The 23,677-nt window shown below is 42.8% G+C and overlaps 1 protein-coding gene across 3 annotated transcripts in view; it reads left to right on the top strand.

Annotated features, from left to right (window-relative positions):
* TRAF3IP1 (TRAF3 interacting protein 1) overlaps nucleotides 1-23,677 on the top strand; it is a 92,637-nt gene that overhangs the window by 36,907 nt on the left and 32,053 nt on the right. The window contains exons 9-11 of one of the 3 annotated variants that reach the window (XM_048869781.2): nucleotides 806-826; nucleotides 9,357-9,447; nucleotides 19,578-19,661. In XM_048869781.2, coding sequence (XP_048725738.1) covers nucleotides 806-826; nucleotides 9,357-9,447; nucleotides 19,578-19,661 — 196 coding nt within the window. The remainder of the gene's footprint in view (nucleotides 1-805; nucleotides 827-9,356; nucleotides 9,448-19,577; nucleotides 19,662-23,677) is intronic. The other 2 variants (XM_048869782.2, XM_048869783.2) reach the window with 2 other exon arrangements.

Below are 23,677 nucleotides of genomic sequence, written 5' to 3'. Positions count from 1 at the left end.
AATCTTACTTGAGCTCTATTGAGAGAAATTTCTATTGTTCTAAAGGGAGTTTAGGTTAAATGATCCCTTTGCTGGCAATGGTTAGTTTCTTAAATTTTGCTAATTGGCGATAGGTTGGCTTAGATGTATGGTCACATGGGATATTCAATACCTTTTCAGTTTACTTTAGGAATTCTTTAGGAGTTATCATTCAGAGATCATTAATCTATTGCACCCAGATAATCACAGTGGAATTCAAGGCAGATGTCTGTCTCACTGCATTGGGCCCCCTTCACATTTCCATACCAGTGTCTTTGCAGGCATTCACATTTGCAGCAACAGATTATAAGAATTGAACATAGCTTTCCTTATAATATATGTAGTGCTTTAAAGGGTTTATAGGGTGCTTGTGATGACTGCTTCTAAATATTCTCATCTCTGAGTTTTTCTTTACACCTTTCATTTGTTAGCGTAATTGTGGATTATGCTACATTTATGTCGAAGTGAGGCAGCTCCCTATGGTCTGGTCAGGTGAAAGCTTCAGGAGTTTCTTGTCTTTCATTAAAATTGTTTCAGCCCATGATTAAGACACTAATCTGTGTTCTGCATAATAACTACAGCATCATAGAACAGACTGTGATTCTATACCTGGAGTACTCCACTAAATTATTTGCTCTCCGTGGTAATGATTCAATCCCTTTGTGGGTTGTACTTTTCTGTAGTTCTGTTTTAGTGCTAGAAGTCTAACTTGATCATTATTTTCTCTAGCAAGATATAGAATTTCTTATCTGAAGATTGATAAATGTGTTTTGGTTTTTTTTTTCAGGGGAATCTGCCAGTGATGCAGGTATAGTAAGGATTACACTGAAATATAAATAGCACTCACAAAATACCTATCCACAGTTAAAATTAAATTCGTCATTGTAGTATTAAATAATTTTTATAGTTTTAATGGTGTATTTTTTACACTTACAGCAGTATACATTAAAGAACGTTTAATTCATAAACAAAAATGAAATATAAAATGATCTGTTTTCACACTTAATTTTTTATTCAAGTAGTTCTAAGTCAAAAATAATAAGTTACTCTAGGAGTTGGTCTGTATTTAGGGCTAAGTGGTGTTTCTGTATGTTTATTTTTTTAAATTATAACTGCTTTATATATTTTGAGAATAAGCAGACACTGCATGGAACTTGCCTTGCAAATACTGTAGGTAGTTATTTCACCATCTACTTCAGTGGCATTTCCATCTTCCACTTTCCTAATGTAAGTACTAGTTTAGAAAGACATTGGTCTCTCTCCTTTCCTCCAGTGCCCCCCCCACCCCCATTTATGTGTTTACGGCTTCAATTTATGTTAAAGCTGATCTGCAAAATTTACTTCCCAAATAGCATGGGATGGATAATTCTGTTAGTAACTGCCTTTTAGAAAAATAAAATATACCAACTCTTTAAAGTCATTAGTATTTTGCTGTGATGTTCCACAGTCTGTTATGCTGTGATGTTGCAGTTACCATTTCCCCCTCTTGCACTTAGGAGCCCAGAAGAGTTCACTAAAGTGAAGTTTTATATGTAGTATGGTTTTCATCTCCAGGTTAAATAATATTTTAAAGACTCTGTAACTGCTCCATATAATAGCCATGCCATTTTCCTGGCTACTTTTAGGCCAACTCTGTACTTCAGCAGAGTTTATTGGTAGCTGTTATATCAAAGAGGGATGCATTTTGAGATATCTGGTTTCCCTCTGTTGCTAACTTGAGTACAGCTGATTTTCGTTTTAAAGGCTAAATTCAGTTAGCAGCCTGCACTCCTCGCTTAATTTTAAAGTCTTGCAGGGAACCTTTTAATGGGAGTTGGGTGTGCATGGAGGCCAGGAAAAACCATGCACACACTTCCCCCCAAAGTTAGAAGAAAATCATGATGCCAAGTGATGGCTTTACAGTGTGAATAGTAAAACTGTGCCATTAATAAACCAAATAGAACACATTAAAAAGAAAAGGAGTACTTGTGGCACATTGGCATCCTGACAGTAGGATTGTCTGGCTCGGTAGACTCCTTCCTCAGGCCCTACGCTACCACACTCCCAGCTATCTTCGAGACACCACTGACTTCCTGAGGAAACTACAATCCATCGGTGATCTTCCTGAAAACACCATCCTGGTCACTATGGATGTAGAAGCCCTCTACACCAACATTCCACACAAAGATGGACTACACGCCGTCGGGAACAGTATCTCCGATAATGTCACTGCTAACCTGGTGGCTGAACATTGTGACTTTGTCCTCACCCATAGCTATTTCACATTTGGGGACAATGTATACCTTCAAATCAGCGGCACTGCTATGGGTACCCGCATGGCCCCACAGTATGCCAACATTTTTATGGCTGACTCAGAACAACGCTTCCTCAGTTCTCGTCCCCTAATGCCCCTACTCTACTTGCGCTACACTGATGACATCTTCATCATCTGGACCCATGGAAAAGAAGCCCTTGAGGAATTCCACCATGATTTCAACAGTTTCCATCCCACCATCAACCTCAGCCTGGTCCAGTCCACACAAGAGATCCACTTCCTGGACACTATGGTGCTAATAAGCGATGGTCACATAAACACCACCCTATACCAGAAACCTACTGACCGCTATACTTACCTACATGCTTCCAGCTTTCATCCAGACCACACCACACCATCCATTGTCTACAGCCAAGCTCTACGATACAACCGCATTTGCTCCAACCCCTCAGACAGAGAAACACCTACAAGATCTCTATCAAGCATTCTTACAACTACAATACCCACCTGCTGAAGTGAAGAAACAGATGGACAGAGCCAGAAGAGTACCCAGAAGTCACCTATTACAGGACAGGCCCAACAAAGAAAATAACAGAACGCCACTAGCCATCACCTTCAGCCCCCAACTAAAACATCTCCAACACATCATCAAGGATCTACAACCTATCCTGAAAGACGACCCATCACTCTCACAGAACTTGGGAGACAGGCCAGTTCTTGCTCACAGATGGCCCCCCAACCTGAAGCAAATACTCACCAGCAACCACACACACCACACAACAGAACCACTAACCCAGGAACCTATCCTTGCAACAAAGCCCGTTGCCAACTGTGTTCACATATCTATTCAGGGGACACCATCATAGGGCCTAATCACATCAGCCACACTATCAGAGGCTCGTTCACCTGCACATCTACCAATGTGATATGTGCCAGCAATGCCCCTCTGCTATGCACATTGGTCAAACTGGACAGTCTCTACGTAAAAGAATAAATGGACACAAATCAGATGTCAAGAATTATAACATTCAAAAACCAGTCGGAGAACATTTCAATCTCTTTGGTCACTCGATTACAGACCTAAAAGTCGCAATATTACAACAAAAAAACTTCAAAAACAGACTCCAACGAGAGACTGCTGAATTGGAATTAATTTGCAAACTGGATACAATTAACTTAGGCTTGAATAGAGACTGGGAGTGGATGGGTCATTACACAAAGTAAAACTATTTCCCCATGTTTATTCCCCCCCTCCACCCCCCACTGTTCCTCACACATTCTTGTCAACTGCTGGAAATGGCCCACCTTGATTATCACTACAAAAGGTTTCCTGCCCCCTCCTCTCCCCCCCGCCCCGCTCTCCTGCTGGTAAGCACTTAAGTATAGTAACCCATTGTTTCTTGTTCTCTATGTATATAAATCTCCCCACTGTATTTTCTACTGAATGCATCCGATGAAGTGAGCTGTAGCTCACGAAAGCTCATGCTCAAATAAATTGGTTAGTCTCTAAGGTACCACAAGTAGTCCTTTTCTTTTTGCAAATACAGACTAACACGGCTGCTACTCTGAAACCTATCATTAAAAAGAAAAAGGCCTGACCTTCACACTAATCATAACAAAGCACTCTGAGTTAAGGCTGCCTAAGTCTTCTCTAAAGCTCCATCACTGTAGTCTCTAAGTAACTTAGTATTGTGCATATGTGCAGTCTCTCAGTCAGTGGATCTTAATGCATACTGTCATGTGCTTTACTAAGAAATTACTTCCTACTTTTATAAGCAATCTGTGGTATTCTTCATTTGTGTGGGACAGAGAAATATTATGCCTATTTTATATATGAGGAAACTGAGAAACAGGAAGGCTTACATGATTTGCGAGGGCCACACAAAGCCCGTCAGAGTCAACAATGAGAATCAGAAAACCTGTTCTTAGCCTAGATATTAAGTCACTGAACTATTTGTCCTCTCTTGCTTAAGGGTGATATGGCTTGTTAACTCCTAATTTCCTTATTCATTAGTTTGTACTATCAACTTTAATGTTAAAGTAGCATTTTTGTACATTAAATGTGTTCATGCCTGTTCTTTTACTCTAACGAAGTAAATCAGTAGACTACGTATTCAAAATGCCTGGGTGCTGCATTAAGTTAATTTTAACTTTAAAAAATCCTTACTATCTATTTGCCAATGAAAAAAGAAAGGGGATGTCTTACTGGTAATAAATGAATTGTTCAGGGCACAGGGTAAAAATAAAAAAGTTAAGTGAACAAATGATATCCCAGTCAGCAAAGTACTTAAACATGTGGGTAGCCCCATTGAGGGCAGTGGTGGCACACATGCTCAAAGTTAGGCATATGCATAAATACCTTGATGACTCAGAGCCTGGTTTACTGGGACGGAGCCATTCTTCGGAGGTATCAGAACTAAAGTTTATGGGGGCAGAAGACAAACTTCTTATAGAGAGTTAGTCTTCTCTTAGAGCACTATCTGAACAAATCAATACTAAATAGGAAAAGTCATTAAATATCTGTTTATACAAATTTTAAGATTGGTTGTAAGGGTATCGAATGCTTTCTGCCTCTAATATTGTTTTTTCTAATTTTTATGTTTACTTATAAAAAGTATCCACAGAAATACGGTTGCAAAGCCTGAGGAACTGTTTATATCCTACTAACCTGCACAGTTATTTGTCAGAGAGAACAGAAAAAGAACTAGATAAATTCATGGAGGAAAGGTCCATCAATGGCTATTAGCCAGGATGGGCAGGGATGGAGTCCCTAGCCTCTGTTTGACAGTAGCTGGGAGTGGATTACTTGATGATTACCTGTTCTGCTCATTCCCTCTGGGGGATCTGGCATTGGTCACAGTCAGAAGACAGGATACTGGTCTAGATGGACCTTTGGTCTGATCCAGTAGGGCCATTCTTATGTCTATTTAAACTCAGCTTGAAAAAGACAGATTCAGAAGACAATCTTCATAGATTTAGCATGAGGAAATGTTGAGATTCCCTTTGACCAGACTAGTTTTGTATTCCATTCAAGGGTCGGGGTGGGGGATTAGTTGTATTTTATTAGAGTAATCTTTATAATACGTGGCATCAACTGTACTGAGATCATAATCAGGTAACTATAACTAAACAAGAATTGGAAACACTAACTAATTGGAAATGCTAACAGCATTTTGAGATGTATAAGTAGGGGCATTGCCAGCAGATTGAGGGACGTGATCTTTCCCCTCTATTTGACATTGGTGAGGCCTCATCTGGAGTACTGTGTCCAGTTTTGGGCCCCACACTACAAGAAGGATGTGGAAAAATTGGAAAGCATCCAGTGGAGGGCAACAAAAATGATTAGGGGACTGGAACACATGACTTATGAGAAGAGGCTGAGGGAACTGGGATTGTTTAGTCTGCGGAAGAAAAGAATGAGGGGGGATTTGATAGCTGCTTTCAACTACCTGAAAGGGGGTTCCAAAGAGTGGCTCTAGACTGTTCTCAGTGGTAGCAGAGGACAGAACAAGGAGTAATGGTCTCAAGGTGCAGTGGGGGCGGTTTAGGTTGGATATTAGGAAAAACTTTTTCACTAGGAGGGTGGTGAAACACTGGAATGTGTTACCTAGGGAGGTGGTGGAATCTTCTTCCTTAGAGGTTTATAAGGTCAGGCTTGACAAAGGCCTGGCTGGGATGATTTAGTTGGGGATTGGTCCTGCTTTGAGCAGGGGGTTGGACTAAGTGACCTCCTGAGGTCCCTTCCAACCCTGATATTCTATGATTCTATGAACACTGTTAGAGGGGAAACAGCAAATGTAAATATTTAATGGAATGAAATAGAAGCTTGTAATTGCAATAGATTTTAAATGTCCTAATGTATGGAACATGATCTTTTTTATGAACTTCATCTCCTCTCTCATATGTACCTTGCATAATGAACAAATATGAAGTTAAGAGGAAAAATTTGCTATGTTACTTTCGAAGAACTGGAGGAGAGAGTGAAATCCTTGTTCTTCATGTGGTTGCAACTGTGTGAGCATGCCCAGCACATCAAAGCTGGAGAATTTTGCCTGGCAGTACCTGTAGGGACAGAGCTTGCACCCTTTTCCCTCATAGCCCCTCCCGTGGCTATATAAGGGCAGCACTGCCCTCACCCGCCTCAGTTCCTTCTCGGACGCTTGCTGTAGGCAGTGAGTCTTCGGTGAAATTTTTTTTTTAAACCCCGCACTTACCTTCACAGTTTTTTCTGTTTCTTTGGAAAATAGTTATAGTTGGTTAGTAGTACCTGTTAGTCATAATAGTTAGTAGTGGTAGTAGTAATTAATTAGGTAGTTTCTCCTGGTGGAATGCCCTTACCAGGGTTTAAAGTTTGCCCTTTGTGTAGGGTAGCTACCCCAATAACGTCCCCCACACTTGACGTTTATGATGTCTGGGGGAAGAGCATATTAGAGAAAGGTGCTCCATCTGTAAGCTTTTTAAAAAAGAGGACGCAGGTGGCTTGAGACTTAAGATTAAAGCAGCATCTTCTCAAGCTGGCCCTGAGCTCTGCCTCTGCACTGGGGACCACTCTGGAGCATCAGGCCCGTCAGAGGTACTGAGAGGCCTGAACTAGTACAGGCTGGATCTTCTCAGCTGAGCGCAGTTTCCTCATCAGAAGGAAGAGGGATCTCTCTTCATCAGGTCCCCCATGCAGATGTGTATTGCCAACCAGCATGTGCTATTGTATAAAAATGACTTTGTGAACTGGGACCCCATGTCCAAATTTGTGGATAAGTTACCAGAATCCTTCAGGGAGGAGTTCAAGGCTTTTGTTGCAGAAGGCCGTTTAGTGACCAAGACATCATTACAGTCAGCTCTGGATATATAGTGGATGCTTCATCCAGGCTAATGGCTTTAGTCTTTACAATGAGAAGGATCTTATATGGTTGCAAAACCCTGTCATAGCTTGTGAAATCTAGCAGAGCATAGAGGACTTGCTGTTTTTGGTCACCTCATCATTACTGAGAGAAATGACGAGACATTGCATTCCTTTAAAGACCTCCAACCCCCCCGTGCTCCTTGAGGATTTATGTGCAGGCCCCAAGGAGACATAGCTTTGGTAGCCATCGACAACAGCAGCAATATCCCCCTCAGCGATATTTCCATCAGTCCTCTACTCTATGAGGTAGCAGGATTTCTCCAGAAAGGGGCACAAATTGCAGAGAAGACTTTCTGGGTCTAATTCTAGCCAAACGGCCCATCTTCTTGTCTCGTGGACTTGACAGCCTATTTGACTTGAGTCTCAAGAGCAGGACTCCAGCTTGGAACATCACTTTCCTGTCCTTTCTATTCCAGGACAGGTTGTCCCGCTTCTGTAGTACTTGGGTGGCTATAATTACAGACAGGTAGGTCCTTAGCACTATGTGATCGGATTATGCTATTCAGTTCATATCCAGTCTCTTTCCTATCATTGTTTACTCAGCAGGTGCAAACCCTGTGTGCTATGGGGGTCATAGAGGAGCTTCCTCCTTATGTTCATGGAAAAGGATTCTACTCCCAGTACTTCCTGATCCCTAAGTCCAAGGAAGGAGAGAGACCTATCCTTGATCTCTGTGATTACCCTGACTACTGTTCTTTCTGTACTGAATCATAATGTCTGGTTTGCTGATGTCTTTCTCCAGTATGCTTATTTTCAAATGAGGAATCTTCCCAGGCCACACAAAGATTCTGAGATTTCTTGTTACTGGCCAACACTGCCGGTACACAGTTCTCCCCTTTGGTCTATCTTCAGTCCTGTGGGTCTTTACCAGATTGGGTGACTGTGATGGTGGCGGCAGCCTTTCTCAGAAGGAGAGGGGTTCATGTCTCTCTGTACTTGGACAATTGGCTGGTGAAAGGCACATCCAAGAAGCAGGTCATCATTCATGTCCAGTTCACTTGGACCTTTTCGGTTAGCTGGGTCTGATCCTGAACAAAGGAAAATAAATTCTAATCCCAACTCAAAAAATTGAATTAATTGGGGCCCTATTAGACTTTACAAAGTCTAGGGTCTTTCTCTGGTAAGAACAATTCCAGACAATTTGGCACCTTTGTCTGGCTCTCCAATTGCATCCTTCAACCATGGTCTGTGTATGCCTGAGATTACTGGGCCATATGGCCTCGTGTATTTCCAAGGCACAGCAGGAGAGGCTCTTTGCCCTCATCAGTTGTGTCTGAGGTTGGTCCGTCACCCAAGTTGCTAGTCATTGGACACCCTTTTCTGAGTATCCTTAGAGCTACTGGACTCACTACAATCATGGATAGAGCACAGCAGTGTGTTTCAAAGGGGTCCCTTTTGCCTTTCTTCCACGAACCAGAACTTTAATCACGAATGCTTCCACAATAGCCCAACAGACTGCTAATGAAAATACCTGCTCAGAGGTGCATCTGCACCTGAAGTGGAGCACCCCATTGGGGGACACAACTTGAAGAATTACAGTTACAGGGTGAGTAACCTTTCCTTCTTTTCATCCCCTCTGCATCAGAGTTTCCAGCCTCAGTTTTGGTGTAAAGGAACAGAGGGAGGGTTGGGGTGGTGCTGCCCTTATATAGCCATGGTAGAACCTACGAGGGAAAGGGCACTAGCTCCGCCCTTGCATGTATTACTAGGCAAAGTTCTTCGCCTTGGTGTCTGGGCGTGCGCACACCTGAGTAGAATACATGTCTGCACCCACATCTCAAAGAACAACAATTATGCTACAGGTAAGTAGCCATCTTTTTCCAAATGGAAAAGGTCACAGTACTGTGAACGAATGTGAAGAGTTAGAGTATAGACAGTGTTGGAACTGATGAAGATGCTTCTTCACGCCCCAGACTCGAACCATACTGGAGTATAGTATTATTTCTCAATATCCATTTGAACTGTAAGTTCAATATTTAAATAGTTTTAAATATTTCAGGCTTAAAAGGTTTTGGTTACAAATAAATTTTAAAAAATAAACTCAGTGTTTCTTTTGTAGTGGATTTAGTTAACTGGCACACTGATGAGCTTTGATAAAATGTAAAATAATGCAGTACAAAATCTTAGATTTACATTTCAAACTTGTAATTATGACTAAGCTGTGGTGGTGTTTCCTTTTAATAGAAGGAGAAGCTGGAAACCGTGCCTCTGAGAAGCCAATGGTGTCCGAGAATGGCGAAGTATCTAATGATCTTCCACCTCACGTCAACCAAAGGTCCGTTCCTATCTCTCTGTTCCTTTCTAACCTAACTGTAACAGGTCTGAAGAAGGCAATTGACTTGAGAGCAGATAAGGACACTTCTGGCAAGAAATTGCTGCTAATGATAGTCTGCATTAAGAAGATGTATCAGATGATTCAACCCAGTACTCCTAGATATGGTTGACTTCATTGTCTTAATGAACAGTTATTTCCAGTTTGTAATTTTTGTTGAATTCAATGTTACTGTGTTAGTTTATAGCATGCTTTGATGTAAATGGTACTATTTTCAATTACAGTGCACAGATTGAGAATGAAATAATGAGATGTACATTACATTAATGCATTTCCCAAGTTCGATACTACTGAGGTACAGAACTCTCCTTTTCAATTGCCTTATTTTTTTCAGTCTTTTCAAATCCAAATTTACATTTCCTCTATATGTCCAGGCAAGACAGCAAAGGTGGTTCTTTGAATGATTGCACATGTGTGTTCCGCTCTTGGTGGGTGCACCCTCTAGGCATAGTTGTCGGAAATTTTTTCCTCAGTGCTACCCATTGGGGCAGCTTGAGTGCCCTCTGCTACCACATGCCACTGCATGCAGATAGGGCCAAGCTGCCCTTGAAACCTCTCTCGCCTCAGTTTCTTCTTACTTTGCATGATGATGGTTCGAATCTGTTGGTCTTGCGTTAGCAAGTGCTCTCAGCATGTTTTTTCTTGTATATAGTTACATGTTTGTACAGTTATTAAGGATAGTTGGTGTTTGTTGAGTTAGTTTAGTGTCTGTTAGTTCTTTCTCGGTTCCCCAAGGTTGGGGATCTGTTATAAGTACTGAGGAATGCTTCAGTCACTGGGCTTCAAGCCTTGCCTGGCATGACTGAAGCCTTTGCCTGTGGGTGACCCTCACTTTAGTTGTTTGAAATGCTTGAGTAAGTTTCATATAAGGATTGGTACCAGATTTGCAAGGACTTCAAGTCTAGAACCAAGAAAGATCTAGAGACCAGACTGAAGTTTCTTTTGGTAGAGACTGTTCTGAGACTATCTTCAGAGCCGTCTCGATTGGAGATGGTACTGAGCATTTCAGCATCTGAAGAAGTGAGGCTCTGATACTGACTGAGTCCTGGCACTGCTCTCCCTTGCCTGTGCCCAGGAAGAAGCAGAAGGCTTCCAAGGACGCTGCTGGGAGATGCAGATCCCCAGTCGCTAAGTCAGCCAAGAAAGGGGACAGTGTAGAGTAGAGTGCAATCAAAACTGAAGCACTCCTCCACTCATCATCAGGTATATCAGCACCGTTGACTCTGGTGCTGGGGCAGGGACTGTCAAGTCTGGGGCCTGAAGAAGCATCTTCATCAGTTCCAACACTGTCTACGCCTATTGCACATCAGTCAAAGACTATCCCAGTACATCTACTCCAGAGATGTTTTAAGCTGCAATGGACTTGTTGAGCTTATCAGGGCAGCGGTGCAGATCGCTTATATGGTATCGATTGACCACTTGGTGCCAGCTCCTCAGTGCAGTTCCCAGCACTGAGTCAATCTCCTGTGTCTTAGAACAGAAGAACGGCCATACTAGGTCAGACCAAAGGTCCATCAAGCCCAGTATCCTGTCCTCTGACAGTGGCCAATGGCAAGTGCTCCAAAGGGAATGAAGAGACAGGTTATCATCAAGTGATCCATGTCCTGTCACCGAATCCCAGCATCTGGCAAACAGAGGCTAGGGATACCATTCCTGCCCATACTGACTAATAGCTATTGGTGGACCTATCTAGCTCCCTTTTGAACCCCGTTATAGTATTGGCCTTCACAACACCCTAGGGCAAGGAATTCCAGAGGTTTGACAGTGCATTGCATGAAAAAATACTTTCTTGTGTTTGTTTTAAACCTGCTGCTTATTAATTTCATTTGGTGACCCATAGTTCTTGAGTTATGAGAAGGAGTAAATAACACTTCCTTATTTACTTTCTCTATACCACTCATGATTTTATAGATCTCTATCATATCCCCCCTTAATCGCCTCTTTCCCAAGCTGAAAAGTCCCAGTTTTATTAATCTCTCCTCATACAGAAGCCATTCTATACCCCTAATCATTTTTGTTGCTCTTTTCTGAACCTTTCCCAATTCCAATATCTTTTTTTTGAGATGTGGTGACCACATCTGCACGCTGTATTCAAGGTGTGGGCATACCATGGATTAATATAGAGGCAATATGATATTTTCTGTCTTATTATCTATCCCTTTCTTGATAAAAAGAAAAGGAGTACTTGTGGCACCTTAGAGACTAACCAATTTATTTGAGCATAAGCTTTCGTGAGCTACAGCTCACTTCATCGGATGCATTCTTGATGATTCCCAACGTTCTGTTCGCTTTTTTGACTGCCGCTGCATGTTGAGTGGATGATTTCAGAGAACTATCCACAATGACTCCAAGATCTTTCTTGAGTGGTAACAGCTAATTTAGACCCCATCGTTGTATATGTATAGTTAGGATTATGTTTTCCAGTGTGCATTACTTTGCATTTATCAACATTAAATTTCATCTGCCATTTTGTCGCCCAGTCACCCAGTTTTGTGAGATCCTTTTGTTGCTCTTCACAGTCTGCCTGGGACTTAACTATCTTGAGTAGTTTTGTATCATCTGCAAATTTTGTCACCTCACTGTTTACCCCTTTTTCCAGATCATTTATGAATATGTTAAATAGGACTGAGTCCAGTACAGATCCCTGGGGGACACCACTATTTACCTCTCTCCATTCTGAAAACTGACCATTTATTCCTACCCTTCGTTTCCTATCTTTTAACCAGTTACCAATTCATGAGAGAACCTTCCCTCTTATCCCATGACTGCTAATTTTGCTTAAGAGCCTTTGGTGAGGGACCTTGTTAAAGGCTTTCCGAAAATCTAAATACACTATATCCACTGGATCTCCTTTGTCCGCATGCTTGTTGACCCCCTCAAAGAATTCTGGTAGATTGGTGAGGGATGATTTCTCTTTACAAAAGCCATGTTAACTATTTCCCTACAAATTTTGTTCATCTATGTGTCTTGACAATTTTGTTCTTTATGATGGTTTCAACCAATTTGCCCGGTACTGAAGTGAAGTCTTGGAGCTCTTATCCTTCACTCTTCCCTGGACTCTTGGCACCAGTCCCTGGCAGTGACTGGATTCGCCCCTCCATGGTCAGGAGAAGGTGACTCTTCTGCTGACTCGGACCTTTGCTCATATGTTTCCCAGCTGCAGTGTGTGTCTTGCTGTTCCCCCCTCCTAAACCTTACCACCCAGGGTACACTTGCTAGATCCTGTGAGTGGTGCTGACATGGACATGTGACCTGCAAGACTTTGGGGTCCAATGCCCTTTCAGTTGCCCTTCTGGAACCCATGGGGGCTCCCCCTGTTTCCAGATCACCCTCCCAAAGTTCAGTTTCCTCAGCTAAACATGATGAGTCAGCTCGTCAAGCCCATTATTGGGTCCAATACAGAGCAGGAAGAAGGTGTTCATGAACGTTTGGCAGGACAATGAACAGGGACGCACAGCCCCAGCTTGTGCTGGGTTCATCTTTCTCCTCACCAGGTGAGGCAGTTTCCTTAGGGTTGCCTTTGCCCCCTTCTGATGACTAGAGGGTCCACCAGCAGCTCTTAAAAAGGGTGGCCTTGGACATTCAGGTAGAGGAGGTCAGGGAATCTTTTCCCTGTCTCATTGATATTCTGGCCTCTGCCGCTCCATCTCGGTGGCACTGCCAATTTAATGAGGAAATTTTAGAACCTATCAAGTCTCTCTCTGGCAAACTTCCTCCTCACTCCTTCCCACATCTAAATGAGTGGAGCATAAATATTATGAACCCTCCGAGGTTTTGCGCACTTTTATTCCCATCCCCCTCTGGGGTCACTAGTCTCAGCTGATGATGAGAGGGAGCTCCGGGGCAACTGACATCTACCCCTAAATCAAGGAGTGCTAAAAAGCTTGAGTTGTTCGGTAGAAGAAATTATTCTATGGCAGGGTTACAGCTTAGACTCACTAACCAGGAGGCTTTATTAGGGCGATATGACTCTAATATCTGGGACGCCATTCTAAAATTTAAGGACAAGTTGTAAGGCCTCATGGATCTAGAACCTGGGCCTGTAGAGCTACCAGGCAGCTGACATCTCCAGGCTGGCACCCAGCGGCAGCTGCAATCAACTTGCACTCTGCTTCCCGTGACCCACCGTGGACACAGACCATGGGAAGTTCCGCCTCAAAGGTTTAACAGATGGCAGCCCCATATCTCCCGATTGGCTCTCTGCCCGATATAAATCCCAGAGGAGTTCCAGGAAGTGTCCAGGCAACAGCGTGGATCTTCTGAAGCTGCCATGACCATTCCTGCTCCTTGGTCTTGAATTCCTCATTTAACCTTGGCTTGATATGGACTTTGCCTCCTGATTCAGACTCTGACCCTTGTTATCAACCCTGGCCTGGCCCTTACTCCAAACTCCTCTGCAACTCCTAGCCTCAGGTTTGCCCCTGCTCTGACCCTAGGCCCTGACTTCCCTTGTTGGGATCCTGAAACAAGTTGGCTGAGGATTCTAAGCAGGAGTTTCTTTCACTGATAGATGAAGGGAAGTGAATGTCAAGAACATCACTTCAGGCTGGTTTGGACATGGCTGATTCAGCTGCTAGGACCATTGCCTCTGCCATCACCATACGCAGGTGCTCATGTCTACAGTCTTTGGAGTTGCCCCAGAAGGTTGAGCAGACTCTGTAGGACCTGCTATTTGAAGGTCATCCCTCTTTTCATCTCAGACTGATGATAAACTTCACAGCTTAAAGGACTCTAAGATGACTCTGAAGTCTAGGAAGCACTTTTGTCCTCAGCTGTCCCACAGCTACCCCACTTCTGCACCTTGTCAAGCTATATGGAGGAAAATGAATAGGAGTTATAGACGCAAACTGGCTCTTGCTGCTGCTTCAGAATTTCCTGGTCCATCTAAGCATCCTGGGGTTGCTAAGCAACCATTTTGGTGGTGGAATCGAGGATGCCAAACCAGTCTCTGAAACAGCAAGGTTTGTTTTGTTAGTTGCTAAGTAGACCTTGATGGGACTATCTTGGCCTTCCACCTTCAGGTGGATAACTGCTGTCTTTTCTAATAGAATGTCAAGAAGATGTTTGAAAGACTTGGAAAGATGTATCCTCAGGAACAAGATCCTGTTCCCTAATGGGATCTAAACTTGAAATTGTCCTTTTGAGCCTTTAGCTACCTGCTCTTTACTGCATATTTCATAGAATCGTAGAATATCAGGGTTGGAAGGGACCTCAGGAGGTCATCTAGTCCAACCCCCTTCTCAAAGCAGGACCAATCCCCGATTAAATCATCCCAGCCAGGGCTTTGTGAAGCCTGACCTTAAAAACTTCTAAGGAAGGAGATTCTACCACCTCCCTAGGTAACGCATTCCAGTGTTTCACCACCCTCCTAGTGAAAAAGTTTTTCCTAATATCCAACCTAAACCTCCCCCACTGCAACTTGAGACCATTAGTCCTTGTTCGGTCATCTGCTAGCACTCAGAACAGTCTAGATCCATCCTCTTTGGTACCCCCTTTCAGGTAGTTGAAAGCAGCTATCAAATCCCCCCTCATTCTTCTCTTCTGCAGACTAAACAATCCCAGTTCCCTCAGCCTCTCCTCATAAGTCATGTGTTCCAGACCCCTAATCATTTTTGTTGCCCTTCGCCGGACTCTCTCCAATTTATCCACATCCTTCTTGTAGTGCAGGGTCCAAAACTGGACACAGTACTCCAGATGAGGCCTCACCAATGTCAAATAGAGGGGAACGATCACGTCCCTCGATCTGCTGGCTATGCCGCTATTTATACATCCCAAAACGCCATTGGTCTTCTTGGCAACAAGGGCACACTGCTGACTCATATCCAGCTTCTCGTCCACTGTCACCCCTAGGTTCTTTTCCGCAGAACTGCTGCCTAGCCATTCGGTCCCTAGTCTGTAGCTGTGCATTGGGTTCTTCAGTCCTAAGTGCAGAACCCTGCACTTATCCTTATTGAACCTCATCAGATTTCTTTTGGCCCAATCCTCCAATTTGTCTAGGTCCCTCTGTATCCTCTCCCTGCCCCTCAGCGTATCTACCACTCCTCCTAGTTTAGTATCATCCGCAAATTTGCTGAGGGTGCAATCCACACCATCCTCCAGATCATTTATGAAGATATTGAACAAAACTGGCCCGAGGACCGACCCCTGGGGCACTCCACTTGACACTGGCTGCCAACTAGACATGGAGCCATTGATCACTACCCGTTGAGCCCGACAATCTAGCCAACTTTCTACCCACCTTATAGTGCATTCATCCAGCCCATACTTCTTTAACTTGCTGACAAGAATACTGTGGGAGTCCGTGTCAAAAGCTTTGCTAAAGTCAAGAAACAATACATCCACTGCTTTCCCTTCATCCACAGAACCAGTAATCTCATCATAGAAGGCGATTAGATTAGTCAGGCATGACCTTCCCTTGGTGAATCCATGCTGACTGTTCCTGATCACTTTCCTCTCATGTAAGTGCTTCAGGATTGATTCTTTGAGGACCTGCTCCATGTTTTTTCCGGGGACTGAGGTGAGGCTGACTGGCCTGTAGTTCCCAGGATCCTCCTTCTTCCCTTTTTTAAAGATTGGCACTACATTAGCCTTTTTCCAGTCATCTGGGACTTCCCCCATTCGCCACGAGTTTTCAAAGATAATGGCTAATGGCTCTGCAATCACAGCCGCCAATTCCTTTAGCACTCTCGGATGCAACTCGTCCAGCCCCATGAACTTGTGTACGTCCAGCTTTTCTAAATAGTCCCTAACCACCTCTTTCTCCACAGAGGGCTGGCCATCTACTCCCCATGTTGTGATGCCCAGCGCAGCAGTCTGGGAGCTGACCTTGTTAGTGAAGACAGGCAAAAAAAGCATTGAGTACATTAGCTTTTTCCACATCTTCTGTCACTGGGTTCCCTCCCTCATTCAGTAAGGGGCCCACACTTTCCTTGGCTTTCTTCTTGTTGCCAATATACCTGAAGAAACCCTTCTTGTTACTCTTGACATCTCTTGCTAGCTGCAGCTCCAGGTGCGATTTGACCCTCATTGATTTCAATGAAGGTAACATTTTTTGGTGGCCGTGACTTCTGCTAGGTAGGAGATCAGGTGAGCTGCAGGCCCTGCCTGTCTGGCCCGCCTTATACTGTTTTCTTTAAAGACAAAATGTACCTTCATTTTCACCCAAAGTTTCTCTCAACCGCATTATCTAGCTTCCGTATCAACCAAGCGATTTACCTACCTTCATCTTTTTCCCCGAGACCACACCTGAATAAAGATGAAGAGCATTAGCATTCTCCCTTGACAGTTCTAAACAATTCTGTCTGTATTCCCAGCTCTTTGTGGTGATCTCAGAGAGAATGAAGGGGCTCCCAGTTTCTTCTTATAGAATAATGTCTTGGATAGCCTTGTTATCCCCCAAGCAGAGCGGCAGCAATTTGACAAGATTGCAAGAGGCTTCTGCGACTTTCCTGGCTGTCCTAGACATTTGTAGGCAGCATCTTGGTCTTCGTTGCACATGTGTATTTCCCATTATGCCATCACTCAGCAATCAAGAGACGAAGCTTGTCCTTCAGTTGTTCAGATGGGCTTTGATGCCACCAAAACTGGAATGCACTTGTGCAGTCACTGGAAGAAGGAAAAACGGTTACTTACCTGTTCCATAACTATTGTTCTTCAAGATGTGTTGCATATGTCCATTCCATGACCCATCCTTCTACTCCTCTCCATCGGAATTTTTCTGGCAAGAAGGAACTGAGAAGGATCAGGGCAGGTCTGCCCTTTATACCTACATGCAGTGGCACGCAGCAGCAGAGGGCCCTTGAGCTGTCCTTATGTACCACTGAGGGGAAAATTTCTGACAGCTGTGCTTGGGGCACATACACACCAGGAATGGAATGGACATGCGGAACACATCCTGAAGAAAAACTTATTGTGAAATAAGTTAGTGACTCTTTCCTTATAGTTGGAGCCAAAACCAAACTTTCTCTTTTACATTAAGATTTCTATTGTTGATGCTGAATTTGATGCAGCTGCTGCAGTTCAAAGTCAAGCTAAACATATGCCCAAATAAATCTTAGTCTTTAAGGTGCCACCGGACTCCTTGTTGTTTAAGCTAAACATAGTGCAGCAGATCATAGCTATGTTATTAACAGGGTGCGCAAGGTGTTCAGCTGGTGCAAAAGGTTTGGATTCCTTGAGATGCAAAAGGTTACTGTGCAAAGGATCACTGTATATTGATTTATGGAATGCATTCTCTACGTTGCTTCATAGTATGATCACAATACTTATTACTGTTGTGATATCGGGAGATGAGTTGTTTTATAGGCACAACCCTTAATGTTTGTAAAGTTCAGTTTGTGTTTTCCTTTAATCGCTGTGAAGCGATTAAAAAAAACTAATTGCAGTTAATCACACTGTTAAAACAATAATAATACCATTTATTTAAATATTTTTGATGTTTTCTACATTTTCAAATATATTGATTTCAATTACAACACAGAATACAAAGTGTACAGTGCTCAGTTTATATTTATTTTTGATTACAAGTATTTGCACTGAAAAAAACAAAAGAAATAGTATTTTACAATTCACCTAATACAAGTACTATAGTGCAATCTCTTTATCATGAAAGTTGAACTTAAAATGTAGAATTATGTACAAAAAAACCTGGATTCAAAAACAAAACAATGTAAAATTTTACAGCCTGCATGTCCACTCAGTCCTAATTCTTGTTCAGCCAGTTGCTCAGACAAACAAGTCTGGTTACATTTGCAGGAGATAATGCTGCCCGCTTATTGTTTACAATGTAACCTGAAAGTGAGAACAGACATTCTCATGGCATGTTGTAGCTGGCATCTCAAGATATTTACCTGCTAGAGGTGCTAAAGATTCATATGTCACTTCATACTTCAACCACCATTGTGTCCATGCTGATGACGGGTTCTGCTCAATAACAATCCAAAGCAGTGCGGACCAATGCATGTTCATTTTCATCGTCTGAGTCAGGTGCCACCAGCAGAAGGTTGATTTTCTTTTTTGGTAGTTCAGGTTCTGTAGTTTCTGCATCGGAGTTTTGCTCTTTTAAGACTTCTCAAAGCATGTTCCACACCTCGTCCCTCTCAGATTTTGAAAGGCACTTCAGATTCTTAAACCTTGGGTCGAGTGCTGTAGCTATCTTTAGAAATCTCACATTGGTACCTTCTTTGTGTTTTGTCAAATCTGCAGTGAAAGTGTTCTTAAAACAAATAACATGGTGGGTCATCAGCCGAGACTGCTGTAACATGAAATATATGGCAGAATGCCAGTAAAACAGAGCAGGAGGCATACAATTCTCTCCCAAGGAGTTCAGTCACAAATTTAATTCACACATTTTTTTTAACGAGCGTCATCAGCATCGAAGCATGTCTTCTGGAATTGTGGCCGAAGCATGAAGGGGCATACAAATGTTTAGTGTATCTGGCATGTAAATCCCTTGCAATGCCAGCTACAAAAGTGCCATGCAAATGCCTGTTTTCACATTTTGGTGACATTGTAAATAAGAAGAATGCAGCATTATCTCCTGTAAATGTAAACAAACTTGTTTGTCTTAGCGATTGGCTGAAGAAGAAGTAGGACTGAGTGGACTTGTAGACTCTGAAGTTTTACATTGTTTTGTTTTTGAGTGCAGTTATGTAACAAAAAAAAAATCTACATTTGTAAGTTGTACTTTCACGAAACAGACTGTACTACAGTACTTGTATGAGGTGAACTGAAAAAATACTGTTTCTTTTGTTTATTATTTTTAAAATGCAAATATTTGTAATGAAAAATAATATACACTTCGATTTCAATTGCAACACAATACAATATATATGAAAATGTAGAAAAACATCCATAATATTTAATACATTTCAATCGGTATTCTATTGTTTAACAGTGCGATTGAAACTGCGATTAATCATGATTAATTTTTTTAATCACGATTACGTTTTTTTGCGTTAATCGTGTGAGTTAACCGTGATTAATCGACAGCCCTACTATAAACTAGTAACTTTCATGGACATGTATTAGTACGTTTTGTAGCTATAAATGGAAAAATCTTTTGTTTATTGTAGAAGACCACCACGTCCCAATAGTGCCAGGCCAGCTCCCCCCCGGATAAAACGACAAGAAAGTACAGAGGTTTTACTTCCAGAGAGGTAAGGGAAGGGCTATGTGTGGGTACGTGATGCAGAATAAACATTCCTAGTTATCCCAATGCATCATTCTGTAGTGTGCCATGTGACACTCACCCATAACAATGATACTAAAATATACATGCTGCACATGGCCTCAGCTTAGAAAATTTAAAGATTTCGTATGCTGGTCTTACTGTTTCTGCAGAACCAGTATGTTGTCAGAACAAAGTGAAACTGACCTGTGGTGTCAGAAGCTTTGAAAAGCAGATAAAATCGTCGGCTGTTGCAAACTCTGGAACAGTAAATCTGATAATGCTAATCTAAAATAGGCCTAGAAAAGACCTGTCAAAAATGCAGTGAATAGACCATGGCCCCAGAATGCTGAAGGTGCGTTTTGAAACTAGTTCTAATTACCAAAATGATAAGCATCTGATAACTGCTAACTTCCTCTAATCCAGAAAAGCAAGTTGATAGTTAAAAGAAAAAAAAATTATTTCTGTGGCCAAATAAGACAGTTACTTACCAGTATTGTAACTGTTCTTTGAGACGTGAGTGCAGACATGTATTCCACTCAGGTCTATGTGCGCCTAGCACTACCTGTAGAAGTGGCACTCATGCCTTTTCCTTCATAGTCCCTCCCATGGCTATATGGCAGTGCCGCCCCGTCCTCCCTTCCCTTTCTTTGCACTGAAACCCCAGGTTGGAGACTCTAGTGCTGAGGGATCAGATGGTGGACTGTGGAATATATGTCTGCACTCACATCTTGAAGAACAACAGTTACGATACCGGTAAGTAACAGTCTTTTCTTCAAGTGGTTGCAGACATGTATTCCATTCAGGTGACTCTCAAGCAGTTTGAGCAGGAGGTGTGGATCAGAGTCTATTTAAACAGTGACTGCAGAACTGTCTTTCCAAAGTTTTCATCCGATCTCGATGCCGTAGTGATAGCATGATGATTAGCAAAAGTATGTACAGAAGACCATGTCACTGGCCTGAAGATATCCAGTATTGAGATATTGCTAAGGAATCCAATTGATGTCACTTGATCTCTCATTGAATGAGCCCATAATGACTGAGGGGATGTCATCTGAGCAACATCATGAGTTTAGGTAATACAAGCAGTTATCCCCTTGGAAATGGTCTGAGTGGAGACCAGTTGTTTTTTCATCTGCTCACATAGGGTACGAATAGTCGAGATGATGTATAAAACTGCTTAGTCCTTTCTAAATAGAATGTTAGGCACCTCCTGACATTTAAGGGATATAGATGTTGCTCATCTGCACTTGAATGTGGTTTGGAAAAAAAATATAGGTAAGTAACCTGAGTAAAGTGAAATGGAGATACCACTTCAGACAAAAATTTTAGATGTGGTCTTAAAGCCACTTTGTTCTTGAAGAATTGAGTGTACAAGGATCTGCCACTAAGGCTTGTATCTTGCTCAGTCATCTTGCTCACTCATCTTGTGAGAAGAGAGCCAATAAACATGTTGCTATCTGCTCGAGCTGCAGGCGATTTAGCACCGTCAGCCCCCTATTAAGGTCCAACAATTGCACCATTTCCTTCACTGGTAGAAAAAGGAGAACAATACCCTTAAAAAAAAACAACACAAAAACTCACTATCATGGGGTTTGAGAATACTGACCGTTCCTTGTATGGGAGGATGGAAAACTGAGATCACAGCCAAATGAGCAGGAGCACTTGTCTCTGTGGTGGTAATGGTACCAATCCCAGAACTGACCATGATTCCCATTGTCTCGATGACCTTCAAGATTGAAAGCGATAGGAGGAAGCAGAGGGAGATGCCTCCAAATTCCACTTTGAGGACCCTTCCAGGTAATCTGATGGTGGCAGGGGAGCTGCTCCTGATGGAGCCACTAAATGCCCTGCATCATCTGTGTTCCAACCTGATGATGTCATTGGTGCAGGAGGAACAGTCAACGGCTTCTTGACCGCTGGTACCAGCCTCACACTCATATTTGGCCCTGGAGCAGCCATTGAAGCTGGTCTCAGGCCTGCCAGATGCAGACTACGTTGTAATCAGTGTCTGCACCAAAGATTCCGTCTCCATTAACGATATCCTCAGCGCCAATGAGGAAAACAGCTGCACCCCTGGACCGCAGGGTGGAGGACATTGCTGTAAATAACTATAAGTCTGCCCCTGGTCCAGATGGAAGTGGGGACACCACAGATAACACTGCTGCAGTCAATTGTTCCTGAATAAGCAGCAAGTTAGGACAGGCAGGCACAGCAAATCTGCTGTCTGGTATGCAATTGGTGTGGAAACAGACAATGCTCCTTAGTACTGGATTCCTCAGACGTCCCCAAGGCAATACCAGAGTTCACAGTATGGAGTACCCCTGGTCCTGCAATGGAACTGTTGAGAGGTTGACAGCCGAGCTCTATCCCACATACCCGCAGACTCATGGTGCTAATTGGTACTTTCCCTGTACAGAGAAGATGAATCTCCTTTATACTCTGGAATTCCCCCGGTCCATTTTCTGGGTTCTTTTTCTTGGGGGACCTGCTGAAGGAGAGCATTCCCTTTTCTTTCTGGGCAAGGAATCTGAGCTCAGTCAAGAAGTCAGGTCCTTTTTTTAGGAGCCGGACACACCTGGATTGTTCCTGTTACTGAGGCAAGTCTCATGGCCTGCTCAAGAAGTTGCTGCTTTAATCTGAAGTCTCTAGCCACCTGAGTCCTTCTTAAAGGAGTTACAGGTGAAGCACCTTTCCTTCATGTGCCCTTCTCTGAGACACAAAAGCATCGGTGTTACAAAAGGACAATATTTAAACTCTGGGAGAGCATCCCACCGGGAAAAACTACCTACCTAATTACTGTAGTTAGTAGTAGTACCTTTTAGTTTGTAGTAAAACCTGCCAAGAGTGACCACTCATGGGAGTTCGGAAAAGTGGTCGCTTGTAAGAGGTGGCCTCTCTTCAGAGGTTTGCACACCGGAGAGCGGCAGCTGCTGGAGGTAAGGAAGATTGGTTTCTTCTACAGGTTTGTTTTTATAGATAGGAGTAAGAAAATGTGGTCACTGGTTGCAGATGCCAGGTTATCGCTCTTCACAGTTAAATTATAGGGGGAAAAACATTCGGTGGTCTCTCTTCAGAGGTGGTTGCTAAAGCAGGTTTTACTATATATGCAAAAAAGATCACAGAAGACAGTGAAGGCAAGTGTGAGGTAAGGTCACATTAAGTGCTAGCTGCTGGCGGTAGGAAGGAACTAAGGGGGGTGTCACTGCCCTTACATAGTCATGGGAGGGGCAGTGACAAAAAGGGCCTAAGTGCTGCCCCTGCAGTGACTGCGAGGCAAAATTCTCTAACTTCTGTGATCTGTGAATGCATACACCTGAAAGGAATGTCTTTAACAACTCGAAGAAGAACCTGAATTCCTGGCCAGTACTTTTGTCTTCATAGATTCATGTATTCCAAGGCTCTGAGTAAGTTTCCCAAACCTGAGGAAGAGCTCTCTGTAAATTGGAAAGCTCGTCTCTCTCACCAAGAGAAGTTGGTTCAATAAAAGATACTACTTCACCCACCTTGTCTCTCTGATATCCTGGGACCAACGTGGCTACTACAACACTGTATAAAACAGGCCATAGAACTTCCCAAACCAGTCTTAGAACATATCTTTTAGAAAAACATCCAATCCTGATTTAAAAATGGTCAGCGATGGAGAATTCACCACAACTCTTGGTCAGTTGTTCCAGTGGTTAATTACTCTCACCATTAAGAATTTTCACCTTAATACTGCCAGTCTATATTTATCTAGCTTCAGCTTCCAGCTATTGGATCTTTCTCTGCTAGATTGAAGAGCCTGGTATTAAATATTTGTTCCCTGTGGAGATACTTATAGACTGCAAAGTAAAGTTGGGCTACAATTGGGAAAATGGCATAAATTTAGATTAGGAAGTGATTCTCCTATACAGTGGAACCTCAGAATTACAAACACCAGAGTTACAAACAGACCAGTCAACCACACACCTCATCTGGAACCAGAAGTATGCAATCAGGCAGCAGCAGAGACAAAAAAAAAAA

Source organism: Caretta caretta, chromosome 11, assembly GCF_965140235.1.
Source record: "Caretta caretta isolate rCarCar2 chromosome 11, rCarCar1.hap1, whole genome shotgun sequence".
Classification (NCBI taxonomy): Eukaryota; Metazoa; Chordata; order Testudines; family Cheloniidae; genus Caretta; species Caretta caretta.
The sequence above is the reverse complement of the archived record's forward strand: the minus strand, read 5'-3'. Positions and strand labels throughout refer to the sequence as shown.